This window comes from Podarcis pityusensis (assembly GCF_964106645.2).
Source record: "Podarcis pityusensis genome assembly, chromosome: 4".
Classification (NCBI taxonomy): Eukaryota; Metazoa; Chordata; class Lepidosauria; order Squamata; family Lacertidae; genus Podarcis; species Podarcis pityusensis.
This window is the reverse complement of record NC_138027.1, coordinates 5,008,898-5,023,698: the sequence shown is the minus strand read 5'-3', so window position 1 is coordinate 5,023,698 and position 14,801 is coordinate 5,008,898. Positions and strand designations below refer to the sequence as shown.

The 14,801-nt window shown below is 49.6% G+C and overlaps 1 protein-coding gene across 8 annotated transcripts in view; it reads right to left on the bottom strand.

Annotated features, from left to right (window-relative positions):
• The window catches only part of ARAP1 (ArfGAP with RhoGAP domain, ankyrin repeat and PH domain 1), a 149,993-nt gene that overhangs the window by 34,806 nt on the left and 100,386 nt on the right, over positions 1–14,801 (bottom strand). For all 8 annotated transcript variants that reach the window (XR_013985098.1, XM_081001768.1, XM_081001764.1 and 5 more), the window contains 6 exons: positions 12,070–12,244; positions 8,459–8,593; positions 6,275–6,410; positions 4,652–4,754; positions 2,971–3,166; positions 177–222 (listed from right to left, as the gene is read on the bottom strand). Coding sequence is in view for 7 of the 8 variants with exons in the window: in XM_081001768.1 (XP_080857894.1) it covers positions 177–222; positions 2,971–3,166; positions 4,652–4,754; positions 6,275–6,410; positions 8,459–8,593; positions 12,070–12,244 (791 nt within the window). In the remaining variant the exon portion in view is untranslated. The remainder of the gene's footprint in view (positions 1–176; positions 223–2,970; positions 3,167–4,651; positions 4,755–6,274; positions 6,411–8,458; positions 8,594–12,069; positions 12,245–14,801) is intronic.

Genomic DNA, 14,801 nt, shown 5'->3' with positions numbered 1-14,801 from the left:
AATAGCGCTAATCCGCTAATAGGGTTGCTTCGCAAGACGAAAAAACCGCTAGACGAAGAGACTCACGGAACGGATTATTTTCGTCTTGCGAGGCACCACTGTAGAAGATCTGGTAATATAAGGCTTGCTTTTCAAGGTTCCGTCCCATCTCCCCCCCCCCCCAAAACCCCATTTACCTTCTCCTCTCCACCAGCACGAGAACTTCATTGTCTCCCTGGATGGCTGTAAGGCAAAAACCGGCATTAATGTTTAGGGATGCAACCTGCTGTTGGTTTGAGTGTGTCAGAGACTGGCAAGAAGACTGCCACATGGGCATCGGGAGAAGTGGGCAAGGAGACTGGCCTGGAAGATGTGGGGCTCGGTGTTGTGGAGGAACCTGTGACAGCCAGGGGAAGAGGGTCAGAGGCGGGCGATGCTGCAGGGCTGCAGAGCAAATAACAGGTGCAAGAGGAAGAGAGAGGTCAGGCTGGTGGAGAGTCAAGAGTCCATTGTACTGTGGAGAGTGTATTAACTTATGGTCTGTGTGTCTGGTTTGGGAGCTGCACAGCCAGGGAAAAAACAATGCTGTCCAGGGTTGTAAAGACTGCGGAGAGAAGAATTGGGTGCACTCTTCCCACCTTGGATCAATTCTACACTTCCAGGTGTCATAAGAAAGCTGCAGAGATAGCGCAGGATAGTGCGCATCCCGGAAATGATCTCTTTCAGCTTCTGCCTTCTGGAAGAAGGTACAGGGTTATAAAGACTAGGACTAGCCGCTTGAGAAACATACCCAAATGCGATTTTGGTTTTAAACGCAGTGTAAGGAGTCTCTGTGGGAGTATATTGTATTTAATTATGGGGTATCAGAGTTTTTAGGGGCTTAACCAGGCTGGGATAGAATGCTTGTTGGTTTCTGAATGTCTGATGTAGATTTTTTCAATTTTGTTGTTCTGTATGGGACAATGACAATAAAGATTATCGTATCGTAAAAAAGTGGCCGCATCTCTTCCTCCTGCTGCTCTGCTGTCTCCCAGGACAAGGAGAGAATGGAAGCAAGAGGAGCAGGAGCAGGTAACATACAAACCCATCCTTCACCTGTTTGCCCGCAGCTCAGGTGGGGGAAGATACGCAAGCAGAGGTCTCTCTTGGGGCAACTGCCTCACCAGGTGCGCACCAAGAGTCGTAGGACGGCAGCTAGACTGGGAGTGGCTACCAAAACCATGTAACACCGGTCCTGAAGGACCTACATTGGCTCCCACTATGTTTCCGAGCACAATTCAAAGTGTTGGTGCTGACATTGAAAGCCCTAAATGGCCTCGGTCCAGTATACCTGAAGGAATGTCTCCACCCACATCTTTCTGCCCGGACACAGAGGTCCAGCTCCAAGGGCCTTCTGGTGGTTCCCTCCCTGTGAGAAGCATAGTTACAGGGAACCAGGCAGAGGGCCTTCTCGGTAGTGGCACCTGCCCTGTAGAACAGCTATCTGACTTTTAGAAGACATCTGAAGGCAGCCCTGTTTAGGGAAGCTTTTAATGTGTGATGTTTTATTGTGTTTTTAATATTCTGTTGGCAGCCGCTCAGAGTGGCGGGGAACCCAGCCAGGTGGGTGGGGTAATAATAATAATAATAATAATAATAATAATAATATGACGTGCTTTTTCCCAACATGTAAGTGTGCTTTGGACATTAAAGAGTTTGTTCCTCCCTCGGTGCATTCCTTGCCAACCTGGTGCCCGCCAGATGTCTTGGACTACAACTCCCAGCGCCAGCACAGCTGCCCGATGCCTTAGGAAGATGGCGGCACTGCTGTGTCGGACGCGGTGGGTGATGGCAGTTGCGGTCCAAAATATATTGAAGGCCTCAGTTAGGGGAAAGCCGGTTTAGAGGGTTGGCAAGTCAGTGGGCTTTGTTTGGCGAGGGAGGGGGGGACCCCTGCTCCCCATTAGAAAAATCAAGAATCATTTAAGACAGGGGTCAGCAAACTTTTTGGTGAGGGGGGAGACTCCATCAGGCAAGGCCCCCCTCCACCTGCCTTGCCCCACCCTCCAGTCTCTGCTTCTTATTTTGTATTGTATTATGTTGTGCACTGTGGTTTGCTGTTGTTTTATTGATTGGAGTTTAGAAATTACTTATTGTAATTGTTGAGTGGATTTCTGTTTCATTTTGAAATGCTGATATTTAATATTATTTTATATTATTTTACTGAATGTTGAATGTTATTTTATTTGCATATTGTATATTGTATTATGCATATTGTCTTATTTATATGATGTTAGCCGCTCTGAGCCTGGCTTTGGCTGGGGAGAGCGGGATACAAATAAAATTTATTATTATTATTATTATTATTATTATTATTATTATTATTTTCAGCAGGGGGCTAGTCCACTGTCCCTCAGATCTTGGGGGGGGGGCGGACTATATTTTGAGGGGGGAAATGAAGAAATTCCTATGCCCCACAAATAACCCAGAGATGTATTTTAAATAAAAGGACACATTCTACCCATGTAAAAACATGCTGATTCCCAGACCGTCCACGGGCCGGATTTAGAAGGCGATTGGGCTGCATCCGGCTCCCGGGACTTAGGTTACCTACCCATTGTTTAAGACTTTCAAAAAGTGAAAAGAACAACAGCAAAGAGATTAAACGGGGCATCAGGGTTGAAACCCCAAGCGGAAAATGCTTTCAGCCCAAAAGGGGACAGCGAAGGCACCTGTGTGGTATCAATAGGCAGGGAGTTCCAGAGTGAATAACTGGGTTCTTACAAATCTGGAAACTGTCTGCCATTAATGCAGTTCGGTGGGCACATGTGGGGCACAGATAACTCCTGCTTGAGAGCACCCAGCGAGGTATATTAGGGGAAAGGACGACTGGGTGGAGATGGTGAACTGCTTTGAGGATTTGTTCTGCCCAAGAGGAGGGGGTTCTGCTGGGATCCCTGGGAAAGTCTGGCACCCTGGCATTTCCCTGCCCCCCTGCCCCCAGGTACTCACAGAGCTCCTGCAGCTTCCTCAGGTGCACGGCCTCCTCCTTCTCGCTGCCTTCCAGGTAGGCGTAGAGGGTGCCCTGCGCCAGCGCAAACCAGCCCTCCTTGGCCCGCTCCAGGTTCAGGCCGCCTTTATACTGCAGCCGCCCGAGGCGCTCAAAGTCGTGGGAAAGCAAGCCGTCGGCACCCGGGGGGACGAAGGACTGGAAGGAAACGCAACCGGCAGGCAAAGTGAAAAAGAACACCACGTTTTGGGAACAGGTGATAGTCAAACGAAGCAGGAACTGGAATACAGTGGACGCTCGGGTTGCAAACATGATCCGTGCGGGATGCAAATTCACAACCTGCAGCAGTGTGTCTGTACATGCGCATGTGTGGGTTGCGATTCGGCGCTTCTGCACAAAGCGTGATTTAGCGCTTCTGCGCATGTGTGCCCGCCGAAACCCAGCACATCTGTAACCCTAAAAAATGCAACCTGAAGCGTCTGTAACCCAGGTATGACTGTATGTGCAGCCAATGAAAAATGAGGAAGGGGGGTGGGAATTAATGATATGGGAAGAGAAATATCATAGAAGGGGCCTGGGAAGTCAACTTTTAAACTAGTACAGTGGTACCTTGGTTCTCAAACGCCTTGGTTCCCAAACGCCAAAAACCTGGAAGTAAGTGTTCCAGTTTTTAAACCGTTTTCGCAAGCCAAACGTCCGATGCGGCTGTCGGCTGTCGTTTCCGGGGCACTTGCACCAATCAGAAGCTGCGCTTGGTTTTCAAACATTTTGGAAGTCAAATGGACTTCCAGAACGGATTAAGTTTGGCACTTTTGTTTTTGCTATTTATTTTGCGCTTTTGTGGCTTTTTCGGTTAATTTCTTTCTGTGACTGTGTGGAACCCACTTCAGCTACTGATTGATTGACTGCAGAAATGGATAAAAGCCCCTCATCCAAACAATAACTATCATCAGTGCAGGTAAGATTTATTTTATTTTATTTTTTATCATCTACTGTCTGATTTATTTTATAGTACAGTACATTGATTATTGCTTTCATTTTACGGGTCAATGGTCTCGTTAGATACACTTCCGATCTGAGTGCCACACTTTCATTTTGAGTGTTACGTTGATCTGTCTGCTTTTGCTTTTTATTTTACGTTTTTGTGACTCCTTGCGTTTTGTTTTTATGACTGTGTGGAACTCAGTTCAGCTACCAATTGATTGATTGATTGACTGATGGTGTGACTGCAGTATATTGATTACTGCTTTCATTTTATGGATCAGTGGTCTTGTTAGATAGTAAAATTCATGTTAAATTGCTGTTTTAGGGGTTGTTTTTAAAAGTCTGGACCGCATTCCTTTCTATGGGAAAGCTCACCTTGGTTTTGGAACGCTTTGGTTTTGGAATGGACTTCCAGAACAGACTAAGTTTGAGAACCAAGGCACCATTGTATTAAATTTCATGTGAATTGGTTAACTTTTTTTTGAAAGACAAACAAAATTAATTGGCAATGGAAATGCAACAGAACCAACCGCACAGCTGGCAGGGGGGTGGAATTCACTCTGCAAGACCCACATTGCGGCGCAGGAAGGGAGCATTGCAGAGGGGTGCTTTCTAGCCCAACCCCAGAAGATGCCAAGCCCCCACAAGTCAGGATTCGAGTCTCCCAGAGCTGGAGAAGTACCTGCCGGATGCTCTCACCTTTCCAATGCATTTGACCCACTCCCGGATGGCCTCAGGACAGTCCAGCCCAAATAGGTAGAGCCTCTCCGCTTCTATATAGACCTCAAAAGTGCAGGCGAACCTACGGCAAAAGACAGGGAGGAAACGTCAGGGAGAGGAGGAGGTGAATTGGGGAAAGTCCTTCTCCCTCTCGTGCAATGCTAGAACTGGGCGGCATCCGAGGAAGCTGAACGCGGGGAAGATTCGAGACAAATAAATTTTCCTTTTTCACGCAGCACAGAGTTATACTGCGGAACTCCCTGCCACAGGAGGCAGGAATGGCCACCAGACCTAGATGGCTTTAAAAGAGGATTGGACAAATTCTTGCAGGAGGACAGGGATAGCGATGACTACTCCACAGTCAGGAGCAGGAATGCTTCTGGGTCCCAGTTGCTGGAAACCACCAGAGGGGAGAGTTGGTCCTGAGTTCGGATCCTGCTTGCAGGCTTCACACAATAGGCGCCTGGTCAGCCACTGTGAGAAGAGGATTCTGGCTTTAGTAATATGGGCCGATGCCTTGACTTGTTTCTTGGCCCCGGCAAATTCTGAAAATTAATCAGGACGGATGCCCTCCACTTAATTGGAGAAGGATCCAGCCCACATTTGATGCACGTGACTTCCCCCCAAAGTCCTGGGAAACATAGTTTGCCAAGGGTTTTTTTTAATGGTGACGTCGTTTTACTACTGTGGGATGTGAAACACAAGAGCAGTCAAGTACAACATTCCTAGAGTGAACATGTTTGCACGTGAGGAGGAATGTTTGTCCAGCCAGCAGCTAAACTTCCAGTTTCCTTCTGGGCTGGGACAGACTTCCTCTGCATGTGACTAGAGGTGGGCGTGGCCTCACCTGTGCAGGTAACGACAAAAGCACAGGGCAGGGCAGCCATCTCTCTCTCTTTGATTACATGCATCGAAGAAGCAACATCTGATTAGCCAAAGATGCTCTCTTGTCTTCCAGCCAAGACAGGATAAAGGGACTGTCTTCTTATGAGATAGTTTCCAGGTATATGTTACTTTTCTAATCTAAGTCTGCCTTCTGGGATCCAATTGTGAACAGAATGATGCATGAGTAAACCTTTTTATACTTTTATAGAAGACTGTGTAGTGTCTTATCTTTTATGAGGGAATAAGGGGGAAATACCAGAACAGTTATTATAGAGGCTTTAGCGAGCCTGAGCAAACGCATCCACTGCAAGTTTAAAAAGGGGGATGTTACTCTGCTAAATTATGAAACTTGTTAACAGAAGTTGGAAAGGCTATAATAATAAAAAATATCCTCTCCTGCATCCCTGAACATTCCCACAACTACCTGCATTTCAAGGGATCATTTTTATATGGATTCCGTTCCGTTACAGTTTAATTGCTTCTTAGCTACAATCCTTTATATGCTTTCGACCTTTTGCATTTTATCTGTGTCGCTTGGCAGAAGCCCATTGGGGGGAAAAGGTGGGGCATAAATAAAACGGATGATTATAATGGTAATAATAATTACGGTCAGTTTCATTCCTTAGGACCCCACTTCCTCAGCAGGGTGATGAACCAAGCATCCTACGCTGGGGGTCCCCCTAACCCCCTGTGCACAAAGGGGGCAGCCTTGCTCACCCGTGGGCCTCTGGGGGGTTATTCACCAGGCAGGCCACCTCCTGCATCCGGATCTCTCCGTTCGGCACGGTGCTGGTGTTGTTGTCGTAGTAGCTGAAGATGCCCTCGTGGAGCCGGCACCAGCGGCGGCTGAACTCTAAGTGGGGAAGGAGTCAAGCGTTAGCCAAAAAAGCGGAGAAAGGGAGAGGCATAGCTCAGCTCAGGGAGAGAACAAGACCCATCGCTGGAGCACACTTCGAGGCAATGCAAGGAACGGTCCCTTATGGGTGGCTTCCAACACAATACAGTGGTGCCTCGCAAGACGAAATTAATCCGTTCCGCGAGTGTCTTCGTCTAGCGGTTTTTTCGTCTTGCGAAGCAACCCTATTAGCGGCTTAACGGATTAGCGCTATTAGCGGTTTAGCGGCTATTAAAGGCTTATCAGCTTAGCGGATTAGCTGCTAAAAGGCTATTAAAGGCTTAGCGGCTTAGATAAAGGGGGGGGAAGCGGAAAAAAAATCTCAAGACTCGCAAGACATTTTCGTCTTGCAAAGCAAGCCCATAGGGAAATTCGTCCTGCGAAGCAACTCAAAAATGGAAAACCCTTTCGTCTAGCGGGTTTTCCGTCTTGCGAGGCATTCGTCTTGCGGGGCACCACTGTATTAAAATACCGTATTTTTTGCTCCATAGGGCGCACCGGACCATAGGGTGCACCTAGTTTTTAGGGGGGGGAATTTAAAAAAATTATCCCCCCCCCTGCCAGCCCCAAAGAGCAAAGAAGCCAAGACAGCAAGCGGGACCCATCCCACTGGCTGTCTTGGCTTCCTCTTCAGCCGCGCACAACCTATCCAGCCGGGAGAGGCTGCACGCGGCATTTGGATGGATCCCGCTCGCTGTCTTGGCTTCGTTTTTAGCCGCAGGGCTGGGGCGGGGGAACCCCGAGCTTCCCCCGACCCCAGCCCCCAGAACAGGTCCAGGAGCGGCGGCAAGGTTGCGCGCAGCCTTGCTGCCGCTCCCGGAGCTTGCAGGGCTGGAGGCGCGCTCCAAAGGCTTGGGGATAGCTGCCTGAAGCCCGGGGAGTGCAGCGGGAGTTGCTGCACACTGACGCCTCTCGCTCTCCAGGCTTCAGCGAAAGCAACGCGAAGCCTTCGGAGCGCGGAGGGAGTGCTCCCTCTGTGCTTCGGAGGTTTCCCGTTGCTATCGCTGAAGTCAAGGAGCCTGCATTCGCTCCATAGGACGCACACACATTTCCCCTTCATTTTTGGAGGGGAAAACGTGCGTCCTAGAGTGAAAAATACAGTACTTTTCTGCTATGGAGGTGCCAAAACATGTGCCCTGCCTTCAGAGCCTAACGAGTAAACACACCAAAATCAATGGACCTAAGTCGGTCACGCCCATTAATTTTTTTCCGGCGGGTCCACTTGACTAAGGCTCGACCCTTATCACTTAAGCTGCCATCCCGTCTTGAGAGATTTCGGCAGGTTATCAGCAGCCCACCCCCCTGCGCATTCAGAAACGCTGCAAGAACCATGAGGTCTAGCAACTTGCTCAAAAAGGCAGGGCCGGATTGAGGTTTGATGAGGCCCTAAGCTACTGAAGGTAATGGGGCCCTTTCTATGTCCAGCTGTCCTTTGCCAACAACAAATTGCCGCTGCTTTTTGTGCAGCCAATCTTGGGGGGTCCATGAGAGAGTGAAGTCAGTGATTTCGATCTCTGCTCCACGTTTCAGGGTTGCGTTTTCAAGCGGTGGCAGTGCGGGGAGGAGAGTTGACGGCTTTTCTGCCGGCCATCAGCCTCTGCCCAGTATTCCTGAAGGAGCGTCTCCGCCCACATCGTTTTGCCCGGACACTGAGGTCCAGCTCCGAGGGCCTTCTGGCGGTTCCCTTGCTGCGAGAAGCCAAGTTACAGGGAACCAGCCAGAGGGCCTTCTCGGTAGTGGCACCCGCCCTGTGGAACGCCCTCCCACCAGATGTCAAGGAAATAAGCAGCTATCTTCTCTTTAAAAGACATCTGAAGGCAGCCCTGTTTAGGGGAGTTTTTAATATTTAATGCTGTATTGCTTTTAACACTCGATTGGGAGCTGCCCAGAGTGGCTGGGGAAACGTAGCCAGATGGGTGGGGTATAAATAAATTATTATTATTATTATTATTATTATTATTATTATTAGAAACCTGCCTCGGTGCCCCCCCCCCGCCTTGCCTCACCTTCCCGTGATTTCTGTTCGTGGACCAGCTTGGCCATGGAGGGTGCCTTGTAGAGGAAGCCGTTGTGAGCAACAGAAGGCAGGATGATGGAGTAGTGCTTCTCAATGTTGGTGCCCATGTCCAGCTGAGGGGTCTCTGCCAAGGCAAGAGAGAAACAGGGTGAGTGGCAGGCTGGAGTCACAGGGCAGGGAGCGCTTGGCCTGGAGAAGAGGAGATGGAGTCACATCTCCAAAGGGCTGCCCCATGGAAGATGTAGAAAGCCTGCCTGAACTCAAATGACGACAAAAGAGATTTCAGCAAAACGTCAGGAAGAACTTTCGGACGGCAAGAGCCATTCAACACTGGGCTCCCTCGGGAGCTGGTGGGCTCTCCTTCCTTGAAGGTTTTTAAGCAGAGATTGGGTGGCCACCTGTCACTGATTATTTAGCTGTGATCTCTGCATTTCGGGGGTTGGACTAGATGACCCTCGGGGTCCCTTCCAACTCAACGATTCTATGATTCTATGACAGCACCATTCATGTCCCTCCATCACCCCTACCATCAGACAAGCTGGGAAGCCTGCAGGGGAAGGCACCAAGATGATCAAGGGTCTGTTATAAAGAAAAAGAAGGAACATTTTATCATATGTGGTGGGACCACATATGATACCGTTAAGTGTATGTGAGTCTGTTCCTTGTGTCTCTGTCATTTTAGAAATGTTTAAGGGGTGTTTTTAAAATTGTGTTTAAAATTGGCCACAACATCCACAGACTGCCTTTCTTAAGCGTGAATAGTTTAAAAATGCAAGCTTGCTTCAAATTTTAGTTTAAACCATGTTGGACCTGATCAACTTAAACATGGCATGTTTTTAACACTGGGAGCCGCCCAGAGTGGCTGGGGAAACTCAGCCAGATGGGCGGGATATAAATAATAAATTATTATCATATTGTTATTGTTATTGTTATTATTTGACAGTGGAACAATATCCCTTGGGAGGCGATGGACTCTCCTTCCTTGGAGGTTTTCAAGCAGAGCTTGGACGGCTGTCTGTCATGGATGCTTGATTCCTGCATTGCAGGGGGTTGGACTGGATGACCCCTGGGGTCCCTTCCAACTCCACGATTCTGTGATTCTGCCTTCCTTTCCTCCCTTCCTGTAAAAAACACAAAGAGCACAGGACACCTCCTACTCCCCCCAACTCGGTTGCCCCTGCTCTTGACTGCTTCAGGGGCCCGAGCCGCCAAGCCAAACAGCCAAGGGGCGTGGGGGCCAGAGAATCGATGCAAACCAGATGTGCCGGGGGGGCGGGGAAAGACCCATCAAAGCTTTGCAACGCACGCTCAGCAAGCCTGTCTGTTTTTCCAGCCCACCCGCCTTTTGTTTTTCAAGCCGCTCAGTCACCGGCTCATCCATCTTCAGAGACAAGCCTTTTGGCCCTTCCTGCCAGTAATTCGCTCCGTGGGCTTTCCAAAAACCGAAAAGGGTGTGGGGAGAAATTTGGCCGAGGCGGAAGGGGAGCGGGGAAGGGTCAGCGCAGGGCTGTGCTGAGCTTGCCAAAAGCAGTGAGTCAGAGAAGCATCGTTCTGGGTAGGTAGCGAAATAAGAACTTACGGCGGGGGGAGCTGGAAATTTGGGCTTGTTTTTTTGTCGTCCTGGCGGTGGGGCAGAGGGGCTTTTGTTCCAAGGCCTGCGCAGTCTGGATTCCCAGCAAAGCTTCTTCTCCACTTCCCAGAACAGACCCCCCATTTCTTACAATATCTGGTATTGAGGACTGGAGAAGGTACGGAACAGGGATGCTTCCTGCATTGCCGGGGGCTGGACTAGATGCCTCTAGAGGTCCCTTCCAACTCTACAATTCTATTATTCTATGACCCCGAAAATATCAAGAGGGGTGGACCAACTTCCCTACAAGGAAAGGTTGCAGCGTTTGGGACTTTCCAGCGCAGAGAAAAGGCGAGGAGGAGGCGACTTGATAGAAAGTTATAATATGAAGCCTAGTGTGGAGAAAGCAGAGAGAGAAAAGGTTTTGCTCCCTCTCTCGTAACACTTGCGGGCATGCCATAAAGCTGGATGTTGGAAGATTTAGGGCAGAGAAAAGGAAGGACTTATTCAGGCAGCAGGTGGTTCAACTGTGGAACTCCCTGCCACAGGGATGGCCTCCAATCTGGGTGGCTTTAAAAAAGGCCAAGACAAATTCATGGGGTAGCCTCAGGGGCTGCTAGCCCAAAGGGTGATATTCTGCCTTCACAAATCGGAGGCAGCGATGCTTCTGATCTAGAAGCCACATTTGATTCCTGCTGGTTGTTGTTTTTACCTTAAACACCAGCAAAATCTGAGGTATTCCGCTTTATGCCTCCGACACATTTTCAGGTCTGTTTTCAGGTTCCCCAAAAAAAAGGGGGGGGGGAGAACGGTTCATTTCCCAAAAACCGCAAGAGAGGGTGCAAAGGAGTGTGGTTTTGCAGGATTCTCTTTGCAGATAAAGCTCCCCTGCCTTGTTCTTCCATTTGGGGGTGGGGGGGCAAGGACCATGGATGGAAGATATGCCGGAACACCACACCCAATATCCATGCCCCTCCTTCCCAATTCCGAAGCGCAGAGCTGAACTGCTGGTCCGAAGTCTCCTGCTCAGGTACTACAGTTCCCCAAGCAAAAATAAATGTGCAAATCATTGTTACTAGTTTCAACGTTATTTTGTTATTGTCTTCCTTAGGGGGTGGGGCAAACTGCTATTCTGAATGATGTTTTTTTGATAAGGTCAGGTGGCAGTCACTGGGAAGGGACCCCCAAGGAGGCGGTGGTTCGATAAAGTTTAGGAACTGCTGGTCTAGACCCTTTACAGGTTCAACCGGGTGCCCCCCCCCCAAATGATTGTCTTTCCTGGTCAACGTCCTCCCTGCTTTCCCACTTCACAACTTCGGAAAGCTGGACACAGACCTCTGCAGAGTTACAGAATCATAGAAATATAAAGTTGGAGGGCACCCTAAAGGTCCTCTAGTCCAACCTCCTTGCAATGCCCAACGCCCCCAAGAGCTGCTGCCAGTCAGAGCAGACCATCCTAGGCAGGCCCAGATGGGGGGGGGGGCATATGGGCCACTTGGCCCAGGCCTCTGATTCCAAAGCGGGCCTCGGTCAGCATATTTTTTAAAAGCACTATTGTACATCTATATTTTCCATTTTGTCTTTATATGCAGATGCGGTTCAAGCCTTGAAATAAAATTATTTGTCAGCATAACTTTTGTGAAAATTATTTATATACTTATTTATAAGACTTCAGTTATCCCCAGGGTAAAAAAAAGGGGGGGCACATTATCTACCTGGCCGGGGCCTCTGCCTGGCTCGGCAAGGCCCTGATCCTAGGCTAGAATCTGACCTGGCTATGGGATACTGAAGCAGCGGACACCTGCTGCTTGCACCTCACATCTGATGGCTGGTGCTTCCAAATGCACCGGGGAGAGAAATAGGTTCAGGAGCCAGCCCAGAAAACTCGGGACGACACAGCGCCCTTGCTTCCTCCTGCCTCATTTCCCCAGGCACTCGCTGTTCGGCTTGCAACACCCGCACTCCAACTTGCAGGCGCCCTCCGCTCCAGCCCCTCTGGCCAAATTCCTCTGCCCCTTTCCCCTCCTCACCGGAGGTCTTGTTGTGCAGCAGAAACTCCACCTGAAGCCTCCGGCCGGCCTGCTCCGCTAAGGCGATGGGCGAGGGGTAGCCGGGGTCGCCCGTGTAGCAGTTGACCTCGGCGCCGCAGAACAAGAGGGAGAGCGTCTCCGCCAGGTCACTGGTGGTCACGGCTGCGCACAGAGCCTGTGGGGGGGGGACGACAAGGGGAGAGAGTTAGGCGCACCTGAGAGAGAGGAGAGAGGAGGAAGGGAAGGAGGAGAGGGGGACGTCCGAACCTCTGCCCAGGCAGGTGCCCGCAAACCATCCTCAAAGCAGCGTTGGCTGAGACGGCAGGACCCGTCCGAGGGAGACAGCGGCAAAGGGGAGCTGGCTGCACAAAGGAAGTTTTCAGGCTGAGAGAAGGCAACGGCCTTTTATCTATCGGAAGGAGGCAAGGCACCCCACGGGTGGCATTCCAGAGTCCCTGGCCAGGAGGGTGGGGACTAGGCTTTGCTGCAAATGAGAAGTAGAGAAGCCCCGGGAGGGAGGGAGGGAGAAAGTGCTGCAATCTGATCCCGCAAGGTCAGATCCCACTAACTTGGCTCTGCGGAGCGCAGACGGGAGGAGGGATGGAGGGAGGGGGGAGAGTCACGGGCCTCCCTTCCCCCAGCGCCACATGGGGAAACAACACACAAGCTGCAAAAACAGTGCATGGAACGCAGCTCTGGACTGCTCCCAAGCTCACATTTTTTAAAAGCGAAGGGCGACTCTTCCGCCGCAACAGCTGAGGGGAGGGGGCGTGCCTCATCCCCAAGCTCATTTATATTTGCATTGATTTACAGTGGTTACGGGATGCGGGTGGTGCTGTGGGTTAAACCACAGAGCCTAGGGCTTGCCGATCGGAAGGTTGGCGGTTCAGATCCCCGTGACACGGTGAGCTCCCATTGCTCGGTCCCTGCTCCTGCCAACCTAGCAGTTTGAAAGCACCTCAAAGTGCAAGTAGATAAATAGGTACCGCTCCAGCAGGAAGGTAAACGGCGTTTCCGTGCGCTGCTCTGGTTCGCCAGAAGCGGCTTAGTCATGCTGGCCACATGACCTGGAAGCTGTATACTGGCTCCCTCGGCCAGTAAAGCGAGAGGAGCGCCGCAACCCCAGAGTCGTCCGTGACTGGACCTAATGGTCACCTTTACCTTTACAGTGGTACCTTGGTTCTCAAACAACTTAGAACCCAAACACTGCAAACCCAGAAGTAAGTTTTCCGGTTTGTGAACTTTTTCCGGAAGCCGAACATACTCCGTTTTGAGTGTTACGCTTCCGATTTGAGTGTTATGCTGAGGTCTGTCTGTTTTCACTATTTATTTTGCGATTTTGTTTTTGCATCTCTTTTTGTTTTGTTTTTGTGGCTGTGTGGAACCCAGTTCAGCTACTTATTGATTGTGTGACTGCAGTACATTGATTATTGCTTTCATTTTATGGATCAATGGTCTCATTAGATAGTAAAATTCATGTTAAATTACTGTTTTAGGGGTTGTTTTTAAAAGTCTGGATTAATCCATTTTGCATGACTTTCTATGGGAAAGCGCGCCTTGGTTTTGGAACGCTTTGGTTTTGGAACAGATTCCGGAATGGATTAGGTTTGAGAACCAAGGTACCACTGTATTAAGTGGGGAAGTGGGATCGTCACAAAAAGGAGGAAGGCAAAGAATCCAATGTTGAAAGCATCCAGTGTCCCAGCCCAGAAGGACTAAAGTCCAAAAGACACAGCGCAGCTCCAAAGCGGTAATAAAGAATAAATTGATCTAAAGATGCCCTTGGCATATAATAAGATTTTGCCCACGCCGTGCCTAATTCTACACATTTCAGGTTGCCTCTTCCTTGCCTTCTCACTGAACTAAGCAATTCCGTTCGAACTCATTTGCAATAAAAAAAAGGTCAGTCATCGCCAGAGCACAAAAGCAAATGTCCCGGAAGTCTTGCTCACTAAGCCCATAAGTGGGAAATCCAAAGCAGGGTACAATAATAATAATAATAATAAGTGTATAAAAATCCCAGCAGGTCAAGCGACTGAGCTTGCAAGGGATGTTCAAACGATTCCAGCTTCTTTCGCGCATTCCTTCACAGCTTCCTCACAGCTCTCTGGGGCCAGGACATTTCCGAAGAAAAAAATAAATAGGGGAGAGGCGCCGGTTTTCCACAGCCATAAAATGGCTCAGCGCACACCCTCGCAGCAGGAACACAGGAAGCGGCCTCATACACTCAGAAGCAGAGAATCACAGTGTTGGAAGGGACCCCTGAGGCTCATCTAGTCCAACCCCCGACATGCTCTGAACGATGCCTCTGACGCAGGCGGTTTTGTTGAAATATGGCCCCCTTTTAAAAAATGCTCAAATCAAGGCCCTGAGGACTGGCACTCACCAACTGCACAGATAGGTTTATGGGGAAAATTGACGCATTTATCCCCTGCTCTGGGAATGGGGAACCAATTGCAGAAGAAAGAATAGCGATACTACTACTAAAAATACTAATACAGTGGTACCTCGGGTTACAGACGCTTCAGGTTACATATGCTTCAGGTTACAGACTCCGCTAACCCAGAAATAGTACCTCAGGTTAAGAACTTTGCTTCAGGATGAGAACAGAAATCATGCTCTGGCGGCACGGCAGCAGCAGGAGACCCCATTAGCTAAAGTGGTGCTTCAGGTTAAGAACAGTTTCAGGTTAAGAACGGACCTCCGGAACAAATTAAGTACTTAACCCGAGG